Below are 19679 nucleotides of genomic sequence, written 5' to 3' on the forward strand. Positions count from 1 at the left end.
AAGCCCCCATAAAATTCATGATTTTACAGTACAGGTTGATCAGGTGAATATTTCCGTTTTCAACTGAAAAAAACAATTGTAGATTCACTGTGTCACCAGCCAAGTTCTTTGTAGTAGCTGGTGACTACTTCACAGATGAATACAAGAGGCCTGTTGTATCCTACAAAACGATACAGGTTAAGTGCCTTCCCAAGGACACAACTGTAACGTGTAAATCTGCGTACCTGTTACACTGCCAAGCGTACAATACTGTAGGCCCTGTTATTGTGGGTGATCAGTGTCCTGAGAAATACAGAACTGCCTGTACATGGATCTAACTACACAACTTGGACCTTATTTCAGGGATGGATTAGCTTGGTAGCAGATTGACACTGTACCCACTGAACAATTGTGCCCCATTGACTGAACAGTTTATATTGGAAAAAACATTTTTCACGAAATAGCAATTTGTAAAATTTCTATCTTATAAATGATGACAAACATAAATGATATTTTCCAACATTTTATTTTTCACTTTCGTTCATAATTCTTTTACATTACATAAAAAAAGTTTGTACAAAAATATCTTCAGTATAACTATCATTTTAAGTTGGTGAGACCAAAAACTTGCCATTTAAAAAACCCGTTGTTATTTGTGTTTCAAATTGTGGTTAGAGGTATGGACTCAAGATCATAGTGGCTGAACTGGTATGATCAATATAATGGTAGGCAATCTGTCTCTTTCTATACCAGGTATTATCTTACTGGTACATTCCTCATAATGGTAAGCAAGCTTAAGCATGATGTCTTTTATTGAGGCACCTCCAATATGAGAGATGTTTCTTGCAAGACCTTCAGGACCTTTTAAATAAATATATCACTTAAAATTTCTTCTCAAGTAAAGAGAAATGTAGTCTTTTAACACCTACCTACATATATTGTGAGAAATATAGGAATTTAAAGTGCAATTCTCTCGTATTTACACTATAAACAAAAATTGTATTCATTGACTGAATAAGATTATGTAACAGATTTGTAATAAAACAGAAATTGGAAAGAAAGAATGAAAATATTACTAATAAATTCATGCCTGTTCAATTTTTCATGAAACATTTAGTCTGAATGTTTTAACTAATTTGAATGTAAAAGAACTTTTCTTTATACTGTACTTGTACTGTCAGGAAAAATAAATAATGTCACTCTTAATAATAAATCTTCTCCAAGAAATTGCCAACTATTCATTCAAACTTTCACCCACAACTAACTACCACCTTTTACACTCTGACAACAAAATTTCAAATTCAAACAACCTATTTTCAAGCCACATTCATTCCGACATACCAATTCACGAATGCTACATTGACATATGTACAGTCTTTAATACTTAAGGAAATCTCTATTGCAAGTTCTTGTTGGTACAAATGGTGCCATGTCTGATTAATTAATCTTATTTCTTTCATTTATTAATCATTTTTCTGTAGTTTGTTACAACTGTGCTTTCCCTTTTTTAATTGGAAAATCATACATTTCCGATACATATTGAAAAACACAAAACTCTGCCTATTATTGAAACCCAGCACACAGAGATTCTTGCACCATTCGAATAGAACACACAATATAAGGTGATATTTCTGTCATCATGAGCTTGTAAATTTGTTGAGCTAATCAACCCATGATAAGCCATGTCATTTTTAGGCAAGTAATGTAGTAGCTGGTGGCTACCTCACTCAACATATGATAGCCTAACAGGCGCTATACAGAGCAAATGGGGTACAAATGTTTTGCAATAGGACACAATCACAAAAGCACAGCTTTGGGAGAAATGCAACTGGTAGGGATCAAACCAAACCTGTTCATCACCCGAGCTTGAACTTTCCATGTTCTTCCTACTGAGCAATTATGGAGAAATTTTTTAGAAAAAAGAATATTATAATTAGCACTTATCTACAGCAAAGCTTATCAGTTATGAATGGATTTGAACCCAGGTAAAAACAGGTGAAATAATCGTAAAGTAAAAATGAAATGTATTCTACGATTTTAAATATTTCTAATGTGTTGCTATCAGCAAATACTGAATCATCAAAATCAAATGCTAACTTGATAATGCAGAAGAAAAATATGTGTTTAAAAATGTTACTGTTATAAGGATATTAATGTCCGGTAGAAAACTGGGTGACCGATGGAAATTATGAAATGATCTGATACGATGTCGGTCTTATAGTTCATTGATATTTGGTGCATGATCTATCCAGTTGTGTAAAACCACATATATCTTTCCAAGAAAACATAAACATTACTGTTCCATATACAAACGTTTCCTGAAAGTGTGGAGTTAGTATCTATAGTTCGCTGTAGATCAATGTCATCACTTGGGTTTAATTATCAGTAAAGCACCACATGTACACCAACATCTTTCCGACACTATTTTGAAAACTATTTCAGTTCAACATCTAAATTTGTCTCTTGACAAAATCTTTGCATGATCTAAATTCCCCCTCAAACATTATAGGAACTTAGAGGTTGTTTATTGCAAAACTTTTCTGATGTTACTTTTCTTTTGAGGCCTGTCATGTGACATGACCTAGGTAACCTGACCTAATATGTCATGTGACATGACCTGGGTAACGACTCAATATGTCATGTGACATGACCTGGGTAACGACTCAATATGTCATGTGACATGACCTGGGTAACGACTCAATATGTCATGTGACATGACCTAGGTAACATGACCTAATATGTCATGTGACATGACCCAATAAGTCCTACACATACCTTGTTGATACATCAAAAGATGATGTCATCACTCAGAAAATGTGTCACTTCATAGATGCAATGAAAATTACAAAAATATGTTAAAATAATCATGTGAAATTCCACTGATTCGTCAGTCCAGTCTTGTTTGCGTTACTATGACAACAACAAAATGCTAATCTTTGTCCTTTGAAAGTTCGTAATCCAGACAGGAACTTTTCACATTTTCCCACAGTTTTTCACAAGTTACCGCAAAATTATCTTCTGCGAACTTTGGCTTAATGCAAAATAACTATCAGACAATATGCCTGAAGGCTCCACACAAATTTTCTGTAACAATTTTTGGTTTTGTACACTGTTTTTGGACCTGATCTTTTTTTTATTTAAGCCATTCACTTCTATTACATCATTAGTGACGGCCAAATACAACTTTCCATTTGAGTGGAAAGAAAGTCTGAATTTGCACCAATATAACAGCACAGCAAAAATACAACTTTTCAGCTTAGTACAAAAGCAAGTCTGAATTTGTACCACTGTTAGCAGATTCCCATACACCAGAGATGTTCTCATCAGTGATCCCTTCATCGCTCGTCAATAAGAGGCGTTGAGTCGCCTTGTTCCATTGGACTGGCCCGTACTGCTGGACTCTGTCCAGACCGAGGTGTGCTTGGTTTCTGTCGCCCCTTGGCCCACATAGCAGCAGCCTTGGCCCAATCTGTACCAGGCTTGGCCCATTCCTGGGTGGTACTTGGCGCCGGCCTCTGCGGCTGCTGTGAAGGATGAGACGGCGTTCCCATACTGCGAGGAGTAGCACGTGGGGTTGCTCCTGGCCAAACAGGGGTGGCAGCAGCGCGAGGTGTTGGCTGATAGGAGGGTGTGTTCAACACTTGTGGTGTAGTGATATGGTGTTGTGGGGTCATCATTGGGGTCATCAGAGGTGTAGTACCCAGAGGCTGAAATCAAAGGTTACCATTTTAGTACAGATAATTCCATACATTATTAATACAACTCGGGTAACAAACGTAGCTTATTTGGTTATGGCTGAATACAACTTATCTAGTGTAAGTAGGTATAATCCTCTGTAGTCTTGTAGTGTAGTTCAGGAATAATCACTTCATAAGATATAAATGCTCCCACTGACAGTTGACACCCAGAAACACAGTTTGTGATGAGGATTGCATCAGCAGTTTTTGAGATTTGGGAAGTTACATTGCCCCCCCCCCCGCCTCCATTTCATGGCGGGAGCATAAAAAACGGTAATCTATATGTGGTGGGCACAGGAGAAAATATCTGATTATATGATACTTTGAATTAAATCACTTCTAGGGGTGATCCCCATTTATAAAACTTGGGAGAAAGCCTGAAATAGCCCCGTCTTTAGATGATCAGCCTTGACCTTCAAATTTATTCTAATACAATGAAATTTTTGTTGTGCTTATTATTGCATATTTCAAATTAAAACACATTTCTGTGAAGTTTAGAAATGTTCTTCATTATAGTTTATAATTTGCTATTCCTCCTGAATAATTATTACAAAATTTGAATTAAAATCACAGCATTTTTGTCAATAAAAGCAGAAATTGTATTCTTAAGCCCTTATATACAATGTGACCAATGAAGTAGGAGGGAAATTTCATCTTTATGTTTTCTAATTTTTTTCCAATGACATGAGTGATTATTATCAAAGATCATTAACATCTTCCTTTTCTAACTGTCCTTTAAGTAAGTAAACTATCATTACTTATAGTTTTATAACCTGGCCAATATCAAATTTGTCCTTTCAATTCAAATTTTAATTTTTTTTTTTAGAAGACTACATTTGAAAAATTCTCAATCCACTGTTTCTCTCATTAATGCATTTACCATTTACTTAAATAAAGCTCAGAATGCCATAATGTTAAGGTATTCTGGATGTAACATAAAATAAATTTTATGAAGAGGGATAAGAAGTACTAACAATATTGAATCCTGTGCCATGGAGGGCAGAGCCAAACTGCGGCGTGGCACCAGGTGTGGTTCTCGGGATCCGTGGAGTGGCTGCACCTGCCACTTGGGCGAGAGTATTGTAGATGTTGCTAGGCAACCCTGCGGCCGCTCTCTGAATGGTAGCAGCATCAACTCCTGAAAACGTATACCAATTATGAAAGCTGTAATTATTCAGTACAAGATAGAGAGAAATGTTTATAATTTCCAAACGAACCTAAATGGTTGTATCATGATCATGTAGTGGTACATAAAAGGGATTTTTACATTCATGCAGAAAAAAACAGTTAATGAATTACTTATTAAAAGCAACATTTCCAGAATAAATCTTCATGGCCTGACATGTTAATAGAGGCCTTAAAATTAGTTGTCAAAGAAAAACAAGATCAATTAATCCGCCCCATTTCATAAAATGATCAACTCGGTCTAAAAATTAGGACTGCGATAAATGAAAGCAGCCCCGGTATTTTGGGATACAAGTTGAAATAAGATCAGTTACGACTGGAAAACACTTAAACAGAAGACTACTGGGATGGACAACACTAGATAACAGTTCAGCAAGGAGTTGAAAACATTATTGCAGAAGGCTGACCGGCCAGACTGGATAATGCTTACCTTGCAGGTTGATGCTCGGTGTGGCATAGTTCGACGACACCATGGGGGTCCGGGCACTAGCAGGGGTACCTAGGGAGATAAAGAGGTTTCTATCAGACTACAACACATTAATCAACTCAGAACTCTTAGCTACTGTGTAGAGCATTCTCTGAAAAGAAATTCGCTATAAATTCTGTATGCAGGCTTCAACATCCAAATCTTTTTTGATACTGCCTAAATGGTTCTTTGAAATGTCAAACAAGAAAATTACTTAGGTGTTGGTAAGGTGTGAAAGGGTTGGGTATCGCATTATTGGCATGTCATTTCAGTACCATAACACTACAAATTTGGCATCAGATTTATCCCCTGGAAGAAAAGATACCACAAATGGTCTCCCATATATAGAGCCCACAACAATGCTTTCAAGAACTATCATAATTTTTCTTTGCTTGACCTTAGTGGTCACTCGGCCTCAGGCATTTACACAAACACATACACAAATTACTGTACATAGATTTGCACAGTGTTATTTATAGTTAAGACTTTTGCTTGGTCTATTATCAATATAGGGCGGACAAATAAAGCTCAGTATGTGCTGAAGTTTGCAAATATGTCTCAAACTTCAAATTTCTGCTGAACTGTTGAATTAGCTTTCAATCTTTTACACGAAAAATTAAAAAAAACTGCTGCGTAAATAACACGATACTTAAAAGTAGATTTTTTTTCAAAATAAGGTTGATCATGTATATTCAAGATGCTCTTAGAAATACTCGGAAGGTTAAATCAAGAGAAATGTGCTACTTTAAGAGGCCTACCTGGAATGGGATCCCGGAAATGTTCCTTAAACCAACGTATTAGTGAATTAAGAGAGTGGAAGTTCTGCTGTCGGTACCGGAGACCATCTGGCATCAGTGTGATAAATTCATGGCGGGCTTTTGTCCTCGGCATGTACGATATCAAATACTTCCCAGGATATTGCTTTGACAGACTCATGTAATAAGGGATCCTAAAAGGACATTAAACCAATATATATATATATTGTTGTACGAATCCTAAAATCTAGGACATTAAACCAATATATATATATATATATCATTGTAAAATCCTAAAATTTAGGACATTTAACTAATGTAAATTATATCATTGTACGAATCCTAAATCTCGGATATCTTTAAACCGATATAAATTATATCAAGATAATATACGTGACATCCTTCTTGGAAATATTGAGCTTAACATAAAATTTTAAGTTCGAAACATGTCCAAGTCATAAAAAGTCAGTTTGAGATGTTTACTACAAATAAAAACTGGAAGAGGTGATCAATTTTTGTTGTGGCCTAGATTTAAATGCCTTTTGGATAATTCCAGAGATAATATTTTTTTCTTTAATTTGATTACCTGTTTTTTGTTTTTGTTTTTTTTGTAGCAGAACACCAATACGAGAATACCTTTTTATGAAATGCCAAGGAATGTCTTTTTATGATAGAGAAATAAAACAAAAGATTTACCTTGAAGGACCTTTCTTTTTCTCTTCTAGCAGAATTTTATCTACTATTTCACGTTTCCCGCTTTCGAACTCCTTGAAGTATTTGAAGTTCATGATATCTCTGGCGAGGGCGGCCATTGGCTGTACATGTCGTGCCAAGATTTCGTCGAGATCCTCAAACTCCTGAACAGAAATCAGGAAAAATAACATTTCCTCAAACTCCTGAACAGAAATCAGGAAAAATAACAGATCCTCAAACACCTGAACAGAAATCAGGAAAAATAACAGATCCTCAAACTCCTGAACAGAAATCAGGAAAAATAACATTTCCTCAAACTCCTGAACAGAAATCAGGAAAAATAACATTTCCTCAAACTCCTGAACAGAAATCAGGAAAAATAACAGATCCTCAAACTCTTGAACAGAAATCAGGAAAAATAACAGATCCTCAAACTCCTGAACAGAAATCAGGAAAAATAACATAAGATAAAGTACAGATGCACTTACCCAATAATAACATTACATTATGCATTTTCATTCTGCCAATCAAACAGACATATATTCAGACTTGTTATAAAAAACCATTATGGGGTGATACAACACTTTATGGGGAAGTTTTTCTTAAAGATTATCACAGGTAAAAACACAATACCTATTTTCTGTTAATTATGTATACACGTATATCTAAAATATACATAAGGCTGTTACCTCCGAAAGTTGATTGGAAACTGACTGAACCATAGGAGTATTGTGGGAACTCAATGTTAAACAACATACAGAATTTCACTATCAGACAATGATATGTAAATAAAAAAAGTGTATAGTCAGATAGCTACTGTTATCTTAATTCCATAACATTTTATAGTGCTGATTTCAAGAACACAAGGAACTCGAAAACCTACAACATCTATAAAATGTTTACCCTTCCTTAAAATTATACATCAAACTGTTGATACAGATATATCAATTATTAATCTGATGATCGGACAGAATCGATTTCCAAAGCATGGCATATCTTCGAATAATTTTTTTCAAATATTTTTTTTTCTTCAATATTAGCCCAACTGTCAAACTTCAGAATGAGCATATCTATGAAAGATAGAAATCCAACTTATGGGTGTGTCTCATTAAAGTCAGATTCCTTCAAAAAATATTTTCTGAGAAGATTTTGATCAACAGACTTCACCCCTCTATATTGCCGATAGAGTCTGTAAATCCAACTTCTGCATGTATGGCACTAAAGTCAGAATCCTTCAAAAAATATTTTCTGAGAAGATTTTGATCAACTGACTTCATAAAATGACCATAATAGGTAAAACTTGCTCCACTTCCCTGATACATGTATCCCAGGATATTTCTTCTAGTCTTCTCCCAAATGTTGTCCATATTGTTTTGTTCTTTCAAACAAAAGACTTCATATTTGATTAAATCCTAATCCAACCTCACACTGCTTGTAGATTGCTGCCACTTACATTCAAAATTTCCTGTCATATGAGCGTTTGATCTGATACTGGAGAAACCACTGTCAAGCATTTATTTGATCTGACTATATCCAAGCCTTGTAAAAACCCAGATGCTCTATCAAAATGCTTGATATATCACACCCGTACTTGTAAGGTGTCATGAGTGACGATTTATTGTACAAATAGTAAGAATTGAAAAAAGAGAATTAGCAGGTACGTCTAGGTTTGTGTAATATCAAGCATGTCTCTGTAATACTGGTGTCTATTTTACGTTCCCTTACCTCTGTACCGATGACCAGAGTAGTTCCAAGACTAAAAGCGTTCTCCTTGCCCCGTTCTTTTACATCAATGTGCTGCATGGCTCCATCCCCAACCTTCCACGTTACTGTTAGATGGTCTGAACCCTGGATGGACAAAAAAGGTGCAGTGCTCATTGAAGCATGACTTCAAATTGTTCATTGAAAGATAAATCCTCCTCTTGAAATTTTGATGTTGGAAGTTTATTTCAAAGGTTTTTAATGAAAGGGAGATTATTCAAGGGAATTTACTACCTTTATAATTTTTTCATTTTCTTTTTTCCGCCCAAACGGTTTTGCCGGTTGTTTGTTTATGAAATAAAGACAGACCTGGTGATATTATATTGTTTTCAGATGAGCCTTGACAAAGACTTCCAAGGCCTGTATTAACATTTGCAGGTCCGTCAAGATATATGTCTGAAATATTACATTGAAAAACTGACGAACCAGTTTGTCCCCATAAATGAACAGGCCCTATAGGAGACAATTAAACTGATCCAACTACTTTTCTTTTTTGACAAAGGGAGACAATTAAGGGAGCTAACAACCTTGCTGCTTGGTCTGATGATCGCCTCGCCTTGATCCATATCACTCAAAAGCTTTTCACACTCTTTGTAGCCGATGTTATGGAACGAAGGGTGAGCAATGACTCTCTTTGTATAGGCTGTAAGTAAAACAAGCAAAGTTATTAAAAAGCTGCACTTTTATGAAGTATTATTTAAACTAGATTATTAATTTAGCAAGTCATACTCTATTGACTGTGTGACCATATCTATCAACTGGTTGTTTTAGGAAACAAAATCTGAACAGGCAGAAAAAAACTTTATTACTAAAGAACACAACAAGATAGGCTCCCTTAAATTGATGGATAGTTCGTCCCCCCCCCCGGTCGACCCAATTCCACCAGAATTTCCACCAAGCATCAAAACAAAATATCATTGTGTGCTCAATACATCAAAAAGTTTGGATGGAAACTGCAGGAGGCTATGTGTTGACAAGATCAGTATACAATGTAAGTTATAGGGTATAAATGCAATAAAATCTCCCAAAAATCAGTCCAGGTACTTCAGTGTTACAAAGTCTTGATTACTTTACACAGACAGGCGGAGGGACTGAAAATCTGATTCCAGTGTAACCCTCCCCCCCCCCCCCTTCCTTAATGGGGTATGGAGGCAATAAAGGAGGATGAGTACTGTTTTCTATTGAATTCCAATCTCTCAGTAACCTGATGTTAAGGTACCTACTCTGTCTCGCCTGTTGTTTACGCTTTTCCTCCTCTTTGTCAGCACTTTCCTTTTCCGTGTCCTGGTCATAATACAGATCTTTGGGTGGCCTAATAAAAACAATAAAAATGTGTATGTTTGCATATTGATGGCTGTATTTCAGACTCTATGAAGTGTGATTTTATTCAATATCTATCAATACTTATACATTACACTGATTTTATTTGTGATTTAAAAAAAAAAATTATTGCCAAAATTTTTTTCCCACCAATTTCATTTTTCATCTTGAACATCTAGTAATTTATTCATGACTGACATTAATCGTGATATTAGAGAATATATTTTCTTTGTCTCTTCTTTCTTTTTGTAGTGCGGAGTTATCTGCTCTTGTGATTGTGATGTCATCAGTTTGTGTGAGAGAATTACATCATTTTCTCACAAATTTATGATGTTACTCCCACAAACAAATGATATAACAATCGATACCTCCCCATAATATCAGATGACTGCATTATGAAAAGACAGAATATACCACCAACATTGTTTTGACAGCTCCGAGTCATTATCAGAACTATTCGACTTACTATTTTACATCATAAGTTTGTAATGATTAATCATACTAAATGATCATTCACATTATCATCAATATTATTAAATTACTTTACTTTGTAGCTATTTTATTTAAAGTTTTAATTAGAAAAATGTTCATTAAAACTGACCATAACTGACCGGTAGTGACCGGGCACTTACTTCCAGTGTCCATCTTTATCCATGAGATCTGAAGATTTACAAGTCAGATCTACCTGGAAGCGATCAATATCAATTTTGGTGATCCGACAATGAATGGTCATTCCAACTTTGACTCGATCCTCCGGATTCTTGACCATTTTGTCACTTATGTTCTTAGTGTGGATGAAACCCGTCACGCCATTGTCCAGTCTCGTCCTCACACCAATCGCTGACCCTGGACAGCTGCCGGCATCAAAATGGCTCCACACCTGGTGTTGTGGTGACATAATTGAAGTTTAATATGTAAGTGAAGCAGCAAAGATATCTCCCTTCTTTACTTTTCTATTTTGCATGCAAAAATTTGACTTGATATATTAGGACAGTGAACAAAATAATTTCTAAATGGCCATGGCTAAACTGAAAATATTATCAAAGCAACTCTGTATTGAAAATCTCACCTCACTTAGTATGATAATCTTACCTCACTAAGATTGAGAAGCTCATCTCTCTAAGTTCTAGAATCTCACCTCAAGAAGTTTGAAAATCCGACACCTCATTATTTTGAGAATCACACTTCACTAAGTTTGAGATCTCACCCAGCGTTCGAATTTAACGCTCGCACACTCGCTAAATGCAAGCTGATTTTTCATTTTGCGAGTAGAAAATTGTGGTACTCGCATTTTTCTGCGAGTGCATATAAATCCTGGTAAAACAGACACACATAGTAAAACATCGACGAAATATTTAAACAAAAACCGACACACAGACAATACACTATTGGTGACGCTTGTACACAGCACTCGTTAGTTTCAAGCGTCTCAAAGACTACGATATACATGAATATATTGTAATGGAAAAGTGACGAGAGTTTCCGAGAAACAAAGCGTGACGTCTCGCTAGCATGGCTGACATAATCAATTTTTTTAAGTCAGCCGCTGCCGGAACATCAAATGAAAAGATCGTCGAAAATAATGAGAGCAAGGACACATGTAGAGAAAGTAGCCCAACTCCTAAGAAAAAAGTGACATGCATCCCAAGGCCAACAAAACAAACTGTCGAGAAATGGGAACTGCATATTGACATGGAAAAAAACCTTGACGATGATCATGTGCACGTTATTGAAATTTATTGCAAAACTTGCAAAGAATATAGTCCCGACAAGTCATCATCAGTAAATATTTTGTTCTTACTTGAAATTCTATCAGCACTTACTGTATTGTCCATTTTCTAATTTAACAAGTCAACTTCAGATATGACAAAAACAAAATGAAATTTTTAAACGAAAAAATTCGGGTTTTTTTTCCAAATCACGAATATGTTGTAAAATTATGATGGACAGGGAATAGCATATTAATTAGATAGAATTAATACTTATTTCATTATTAGTCAAAGATTTTATGAGAAATCATACGTGATTAAATCAAATGAAATGACTGATTTTTTTGATTTTTTGTTCTCTTGAAAATAAATTATAACATGTAAGTAATATATAGGATCAAAATTCTTCAATATTCATTGATCTTGAAGTTGATGATATTTGAAGGGAGTATACCCTGGCTTATATGAACAGTGAGTTAAATAAAAAAAAAAAAAAAAAATTAATTGTATTTTGGCTCAAATAAAAACTTTATTTGAAGCAACTGTTCTTTTGTTTGTGGTTCTGAAAAGTAAAGATAATTTATCAAAAACCATCTGTTATATTTAATGTTAACACATAATTTCAAAATTGCGAGTAAGTTTGTAATTTTGCGAGTTAAAATTTTATCCACTCGCAACAACGTGCGAGTTACTAAAAAAGTTAAATTCTACCCCTGTCACCTCACTAAGGTTGAGAATTTCATCTCGCTAAGTTTGAGATCTCACCTCACTAAGTTTGAAATATCCCCTCAATAAGTTTGAGAATTTCACCTCGCTAATTTTGAGATCTTCCATTACTAAGTTTGAGATATCACCTCACTAAGTTTGAGAATATCAACTCACTAAGTTTGAAATATCCCCTCAATAAGTTTGAAATCTCACTTCACTTATAGAATCTCACCTCGCTAAGTTCAGGGAAGTCATCTTTGTTACAGAAGGGACACTTCCATAGGCCTGTTTCCTGGTCGCGGACCGGGTTAGCTTGGTCAAGCTGGTCTCCTCGGGGTCGTCGGTGAGCAATCCCTGCCACTGTTGTTAATATCAGCTTACCTGTAAATAGATTTATGCTGTTAATTTTGCTAGTTATTTTTGTGAAGCTTGGCTAATGCTCCCCTACAGCCAGGGCAAAATGAGGCAACTGACTTCAATGAACAAAAGGAAGCCTAACTGATGCAATTGAGACAAAGAGTCTTACTAAAGGACATACCAGGCAGTTGACGATCTTATGATCGGCTACCAAAGAAATACAATCTGTGAGAATCTGGATCGAACAACACACTTAAAATCTTCATAGGGTCACTCTTTAATTAAGGGAACCAGACCGTCCGGTTATAAAATACTGAGAGTAATTCATCCCATAATGTTCCAGACCAAATTTGATCGAAATATTTTTTCTCCCTACGGAAGGCCTTCTAAGAATATATTCCTAATTTACGATCAAAATATTTTTTCTCCCTACGGAAGGCCTTCTAAGAATATATTCCTAATTTACCTAATTACTTGTCCCTGCTTAAGTTTCACCCCGAGGAGCTTGAACCTCCATTTATACATTTTTCTTTATCAAATAATGCTACAGATCAAATTTGATGCAAATATGTCAAGTCCTGCAAAGAAGGACTTTTCAGTGAAAAACAGGCTTCTGTTTGTAATACAGGAATTCCGGTTATAATTTCTGGTATTTTTAGTGTTATTTTTTTTATCATTTACAATGCAGTATGCATATCTGTGATGATTCGCCTGCTCTGCATACAGTAGTCGTTAAAACTGTCTCTAGCATATACGTGTACATAATACCCTCAGTAACTACAAGTGCATATTACAGAGTTTGCTTTAGCTATATATTGACGCTGTACAATCCAAAGTTGAATGGAAGTAAATCGTATTTTTCTTGTGATGACATAAAATAATTTTCATAGCAGTCAGTTTTTTTTATTTTAATACAATTATCATCCACAAGCGTCTGCTTCTGGTTAGTATTTATAGAAAAGATATTAGACCCCTACTCGTAACTATATCAACAAGGTGTAACACTTGAAGATTGGACGATGCATCGACTATGGAATGGCAGCAGGCTATCTATCCAACACCTGTTGTGAAACAAACAGTATGATTGGTTATAGTTAGTATTGTTTATAGAGCTGTCAACCAATCAGCTTGCCTCTTGCAAAACCGCTCTAAAATATATAGCCTATAAGTATTTCCGTTCCACAGTTGATGCATCGTCTGCTATCATGACCGCTTTTGGTCCATTTTCTCATCTTTAAATCATTGTCATAGATCATAGATATTTAAGAATACTGAACCAAGATATGTTAATGAAGTTTGTGTGCATTGGATATTTCAGTCGGATCCAACTCAAAGTGAATCAAAGCTCATCCCTAACTTCCAAATTTTCAAGTGTTACACCTTGTTAGTATATCAGAGTAGGGGCCTATTTTTTTTATATACTAGCCTGAAGTAGATGCCTGTGTATCATCTAATACAGTGTGTTTTTGTCGTACAGAAAGAATGATGATTTGTTATAGAATTCAGATTTCCGTGTCCAATTAGCAACATATCTATGGCTTATCCCCTGAATGTCAAAATTCACTCGAGGTGTCAAAGGGCTTTTGTTTATTTAAACATGATGCATGTGAAGTTAACCACCCCCCAAATTACTTGAATATTAGGTATTATATTGACCGAATATCGGTGATATTGATTATTTACTGACAGATCTATTCATCTCTACCACTAATTAAAGGAAGAATGAACTAGCCTGACCATCACACCTATTGATCATGATCTGACAGTCAGTTAATTGGGCATAAACAAAAACAATACTCTATAAGCTGAGAGTAGCCTTTTCAATATACTAACAAAATCAATATTTCATTTTTTTTCTTATTTCATCAACATTTTTAGGACAAGAACAAATTTGGTAGGGGGCTTATTACCGAATGTAGACTTGGCTCCAAAGTCTTGATAGAAAGGACTTATTGCCGAGCATTAAGAGACAAGTAGTAATTTTAAGTAAATGATAATGATGATACTGATGATGATACTTTGTTTGTTTGTTTGTTTTTGTTTAACGTCCTATTAACAGCCAGGGTCATTTAAGGACGTGCCAGGTTTTGGAGGTGGAGGAAAGCCGGAGTACCCGGAGAAAAACCACCGGCCTACGGTCAGTACCTGGCAACTGCCCCACGTAGGTTTCGAACTCGCAACCCAGAGGTGGAGGGCTAGTGTTAAAGAGTCGGGACACCTTAACCACTCGGCCACCGCGGCCCCCTGATGATGATACTGATGATGATGATGATGATGATGAATGAAAGTATACATGTGGAGTGCTTTTTATGTATATGTATATTCATGTGAAATCTTTCATAAATAAAATAAATATATAAAAAATTTTTTTTTAAAGTAAATGTCAACTGCTGTGAGACACTCACATGTCACAAGTTCACCAGACATTTACTGGACTAGGTGAAGTATGAAGAGGGCAGTAATAATTAGGGCCTGTTATTGATCTGTGTGTTTAATTAGAGGACTCTTAATCGTCAGTATATCACAGCTACCACGGAGGTCCTATACCCAATACCTTTCATAACAAAAACTCTGTGATGTCTGAAGTCAATACATTTGTATCAGATGATATCAAACGTAAGCCAACTGATAATTAGCTTACTAGCATTACACTGGCGGTTCGTTAACACCGATTAGCAACTCCAGTGTTATTGTGCTGGTCAAGGCACACAAAATTGCGATCAATATCACAATCATTATCCAAACTCTCTAATAATCTTTCATGATAACTGGGGGTCTAGCTAGGCTAACTCACATGAAGCAGTGAGAATTTCACCTCTAATCTAACAAGGATTGACAGATGAAATTGATTCTGATTTAAAAAATAATTTTTAAATCTAATCATGGACAAGACACAGTGATATATATAGAAAATAGTGCTATTGTAGGTTTTCAGACTTGGGTAATTGTAGATGTAATCCACTAAATTTGCTTCTATATACATTTGAGGAAGCATAAATTGTAAAGGACCCTATAGGTATTGTTCCCCTGGATTATACTTACTTACATAAGTGTGACAAATTAGAAACATTGTCACCTAACAATGGCAGTAATAAACATCAGGACTACCACAGCAAGCTGACACATGACCAATAAAGGTGAGTACCCAAGCTTGCACAACAAAACCACGTAATTTCATTAACAAGCCGTGCCCTTGAAACAGCTTAAGTAATACGAGACTGTATCGGGACTAACAGTGAGAAATGAGCTTGAAGTTACAAGGAATCCAGGAGGTTAGGAAACTTGAAACGACATTCTTTAAAAAGTTTCCAGTTCAGAAAGGTAAACAATACAATTCTATTGTTTATTTTTTCTTTTCTTTATTTCATGATTTGTCAAATTACAGATTTAATCTGTTTTGCATTTCAATTTTTAATGTGATCAGATTAATGTTTTTCTTTTTAATTTTACATATAGTCTTTTTGACTGATTTTCAAGGCCTATTACCAACCATATTCATTTTGATGTAAACTTTATTTCGTTTCTTTTGATAGAGCATATGACAACATTTTTGTATCAAACAGAAATAGGACATGGAAACAAGCTTGAAAGCTTATACTAGTCGACTTCCTTCATATTCAAACATATTAATTTTAACAATTTATTATGGAATCATGATGTAAAATGGTTTAAAGACATATATATTCTTTCAAAATAAATAATGTATATATACCTATCTGCCTTATTAGATTCAGTACACCCACTGTACATACAAATGTAACAGAATTAAGTACGTGTATTTCCCTGTCTATTGTTTAGAAAATGTTCCTGTATTATTATGACAATCATTTACACCTGTTTGTGAAATTTAATGCACAATAATATGTTACGATGAAGAAATTTACGTAATGTTATTATACTATGGTGGCAAATATTAACCAAATCTGTTGCTGGGTTCTTGAGTTATGACATTGATTCTGTATGGGACGGGACATAACGGACATGGGTAGTACTAATGCCCCCCCACCCCACCCCCCCTAGAATGATGACAAAAAAAATATTACTTTCTGAATACTATATGAAAGATTTCAGAGAAAATAATTATATAATAAATAATTTGCAAATTCCTTCGTTCGGACATCAGAAACATGCACGATTTCTATTGATGAAATCTATGCCCGAATAAGGATTATATGAGTTTTTGTGCCTACCAGTAATGAAAGTAAAGCCAAAATGTACAGAAAAATGATGATTTGTACACAAATACCATCTGCCTTTGCAGTAATTAGTGATACTTCGGGTCGAATAGATTTTTTTTTATATTGCTTGCCATTCATTGCAGTAAGAAAAAACCATTACATGATAAACGACAGAATTATTACAATCAGTTGTGTAATATTGTGCTCCACTCCCTCATGTACCAAATGGTGAAAACTGGATGAATCTTAATACATTTTAGTAACGTATGACAACTGCTCCAACTGAAGCACCACAACTAGGCTGTTTTGATATTTCATCTTTCCTTTACAAAAATAGAAAATAATTTTTTATTTTTAATCTTTTCAGATATGCATATGCAGGATAAAGAGTGCAGATTTGGTGACACTTATCTCTACAGAAGACAATCGACATTGCAGAATGGACGACAGTATGCTTCATTTAATTGATAACATCTTTGTCAATGATAACAGGCAGCAACTTATCCTATTCCGATGTGAAAAGATCCTTAGCGCTTATATATGTCTTTCCTGTGAAGAGCATAGTTAAGTAGAGTGTATCCCGTAAGTCACAGATACTAAGTACATCAAACAACACTGAAACCAGGGCCAGTTTTTTAAATCCTTCAAAAGGCATAAACTTTCAGGGTTCAGGGCAGTTTATGAGGTGATCTAGACTAGAGTGTTGATAGTTGTAGGGACACAGAGTCCTGGTTAATTCACCATGGCCGAGGCCAACAACACGGTCGGTGAAATAGTAGAGCTCCGTACCACTGTAGAAATTGTGTTTTGTGCGATATGTCTTTCGATGCTAATCATAACTTCAGTGTTTGGAAATATTGCCGTAATAGTGGCCATCACTGTCAACAGACACTTACGAGAGGAGCAGGCCAGTTTTCTTATCGTAAACCTCGCGGTGACAGACTTGATCAATGGCCTAACTGTTATGGTCAGTTCGTTCTGCTCCATGGTAACTGACCGCTGGGTCTTTGGGCATGCCATGTGCTCGACTGTATGTGCTATAAACTACTGCCTGATCATTACCTCAATGCTCACCCTGTGTTTCATAAGTTTTGACCGTTACCATGCAATCCTCCACCCGATGAAATATCCCATGTGGATTAGCAGGAACAAGGTGGGCATGGCCATAGCATACTCGTGGCTCCAGGGAGTGGTATTTTCTGTGGTACCAGTAATACTACAGTGGATACAGTACGACTATTGGGAGGCTGTGTGCGCCATACAATGGCAACAGGAGAAAACACAGGCGATTTACTACGTCATCACAGCGTTCTTACTCTGCTTCTTCCTACCCGGACTAGCCCTGGTGGTCAACTATTTCCTTGTGGTTCGAGAGGTGAGGAGGGCTTCAAGGTCATTACGACCTTTCAGCGATTTGACAGAATCTAGGAAATCTAAGTACAGTCAGAGTAGTAAGGTTATCTACAGCCTCCTTGTGGTCGTCTTGGCTTACTTTGTGTGTATGACCCCGTTCAGTGTCACCAAACTTATCAAGGTCATTGTCACGGATACCAGTTTTGTACCAGGACGTATTAATACCCTAGCTAGTCTTGTCGGATATTTCTCGAGTGCTGTGAACCCTTTAGTGTATGGACTACTGCGTAAGGATTTCAAATCAGCATACAAACTCATCTTCAAGAAGATCCTGAACCCTACCTTGACAATCACAAGTCAAAATGAAACGACAGACTAGATTCGTATGAAGTGTTGTATCTCAGCTAACTCTTTCTACAACATTATTGACTGAAGTTGATGAAGAAATGTGCTTCTTCTTCCCCATTATTGACTAGAGTCAACACATCATTCTGATATTATTTAAAGTGTACCCAGAACGATTTGCTATATTAAGCTTTAGTTTTAGAGTAATTGCGATTTTTCTCGAAAACACACCTGAAGCCCAAAACTTTTTGAGTAATATTTGTGAATAAGTTAATAACAAGTGCTACCGAAACCAGGGACATATAATTTTCAATTAAAACGGGTCGTATATAACATGTTACATCTTACTACTTTTCTATTAAAACGGGCCGTATACAATATGTATCATCTTACTAATATTCTATTACAACGGGCCAAATAAAACGAGTATCATCTTACTAATTTTCAATTATAACAGGTCGTATATAAGATGTAAAATTTGAATAATTTTCTATTTTAACGGGTCGTATATAACATGTATAACATTTGAATAATGTTCTATTATAACGGGCCGTTTATAACATGTAACGACTAGCATCATATCCTTTATTATTAGGGTATGGTTTGTTCCATACCAATATTGATTTCGGTTATAATACTTCTAGCAATAGAAGTTTAAAATGCAATTCATACACGATGTAAAGTAAATGCTGAAGAATTTGAATTCTTACTAGCCAAAAACAGCAATGGATACGTTGCAAATCCACTTAAAGATACCGCTGTTTGTGATTTTCGGATAATTGACCGAAATTGATAAAACTTGTCCATGAAAGATTAGTTACCCAGACAAGATTCATAGAGTAAATTTTCAACATTGTGGGTATATGAATGAGCCAACTGAAGTTAATTATTCTATAGGCAAACCTTTGCGATACGAATTTGGTTTGTTTGTAGGGAAAACGAAACTCGCTGATTTGATTTTAACAAAATATGTATTCCCTATAGTATAAACGCAATTCTTAACAAAACTCAAGCTGAATTGTTGAAACACTTTTGATGTGCATGGAAACCAAACACGTCAACTCACAAGCAATTATCGGGACGTGCCGATTAGAACGCCAGAAATCACAGACACCTGTGGTGCAGTGACAGGT

The 19679-nt window shown here is 35.6% G+C and overlaps 2 protein-coding genes across 5 annotated transcripts in view; one reads left to right on the forward strand and one right to left on the reverse strand.

The window, feature by feature from the left end:
* Window positions 1-488: 488 nt before the first annotated feature.
* The window catches only part of LOC117332449 (transcription elongation factor SPT6-like), a 45994-nt gene continuing 26803 nt past the window's right edge, over window positions 489-19679 (reverse strand). For 2 of the 4 annotated variants that reach the window (XM_033891359.1, XM_033891358.1), the window contains exons 27-36: window positions 12546-12694; window positions 10529-10776; window positions 9800-9888; window positions 9104-9219; window positions 8541-8663; window positions 6819-6979; window positions 6126-6316; window positions 5332-5400; window positions 4691-4854; window positions 489-3686 (exon numbers count right to left, since the gene is read on the reverse strand). In XM_033891359.1, the coding sequence (XP_033747250.1) occupies window positions 3315-3686; window positions 4691-4854; window positions 5332-5400; window positions 6126-6316; window positions 6819-6979; window positions 8541-8663; window positions 9104-9219; window positions 9800-9888; window positions 10529-10776; window positions 12546-12694 (1682 nt within the window). In that variant the 3' untranslated portion in view covers window positions 489-3314. The remainder of the gene's footprint in view (window positions 3687-4690; window positions 4855-5331; window positions 5401-6125; window positions 6317-6818; window positions 6980-8540; window positions 8664-9103; window positions 9220-9799; window positions 9889-10528; window positions 10777-12545; window positions 12695-19679) is intronic. The other 2 variants (XR_004533735.1, XR_004533734.1) reach the window with 2 other exon arrangements.
* On the forward strand, window positions 14921-19549 carry LOC117332451 (histamine H2 receptor-like). The gene is made up of 2 exons (XM_033891361.1): window positions 14921-15991; window positions 17216-19549. Exon 2 carries the CDS (start codon window positions 17591-17593, stop codon window positions 18578-18580), a length of 990 nt encoding a protein of 329 aa, XP_033747252.1. The 5' UTR covers window positions 14921-15991; window positions 17216-17590; the 3' UTR covers window positions 18581-19549.

This window comes from Pecten maximus, chromosome 8 (assembly GCF_902652985.1).
Source record: "Pecten maximus chromosome 8, xPecMax1.1, whole genome shotgun sequence".
NCBI classification, from domain to species: domain Eukaryota; kingdom Metazoa; phylum Mollusca; class Bivalvia; order Pectinida; family Pectinidae; genus Pecten; species Pecten maximus.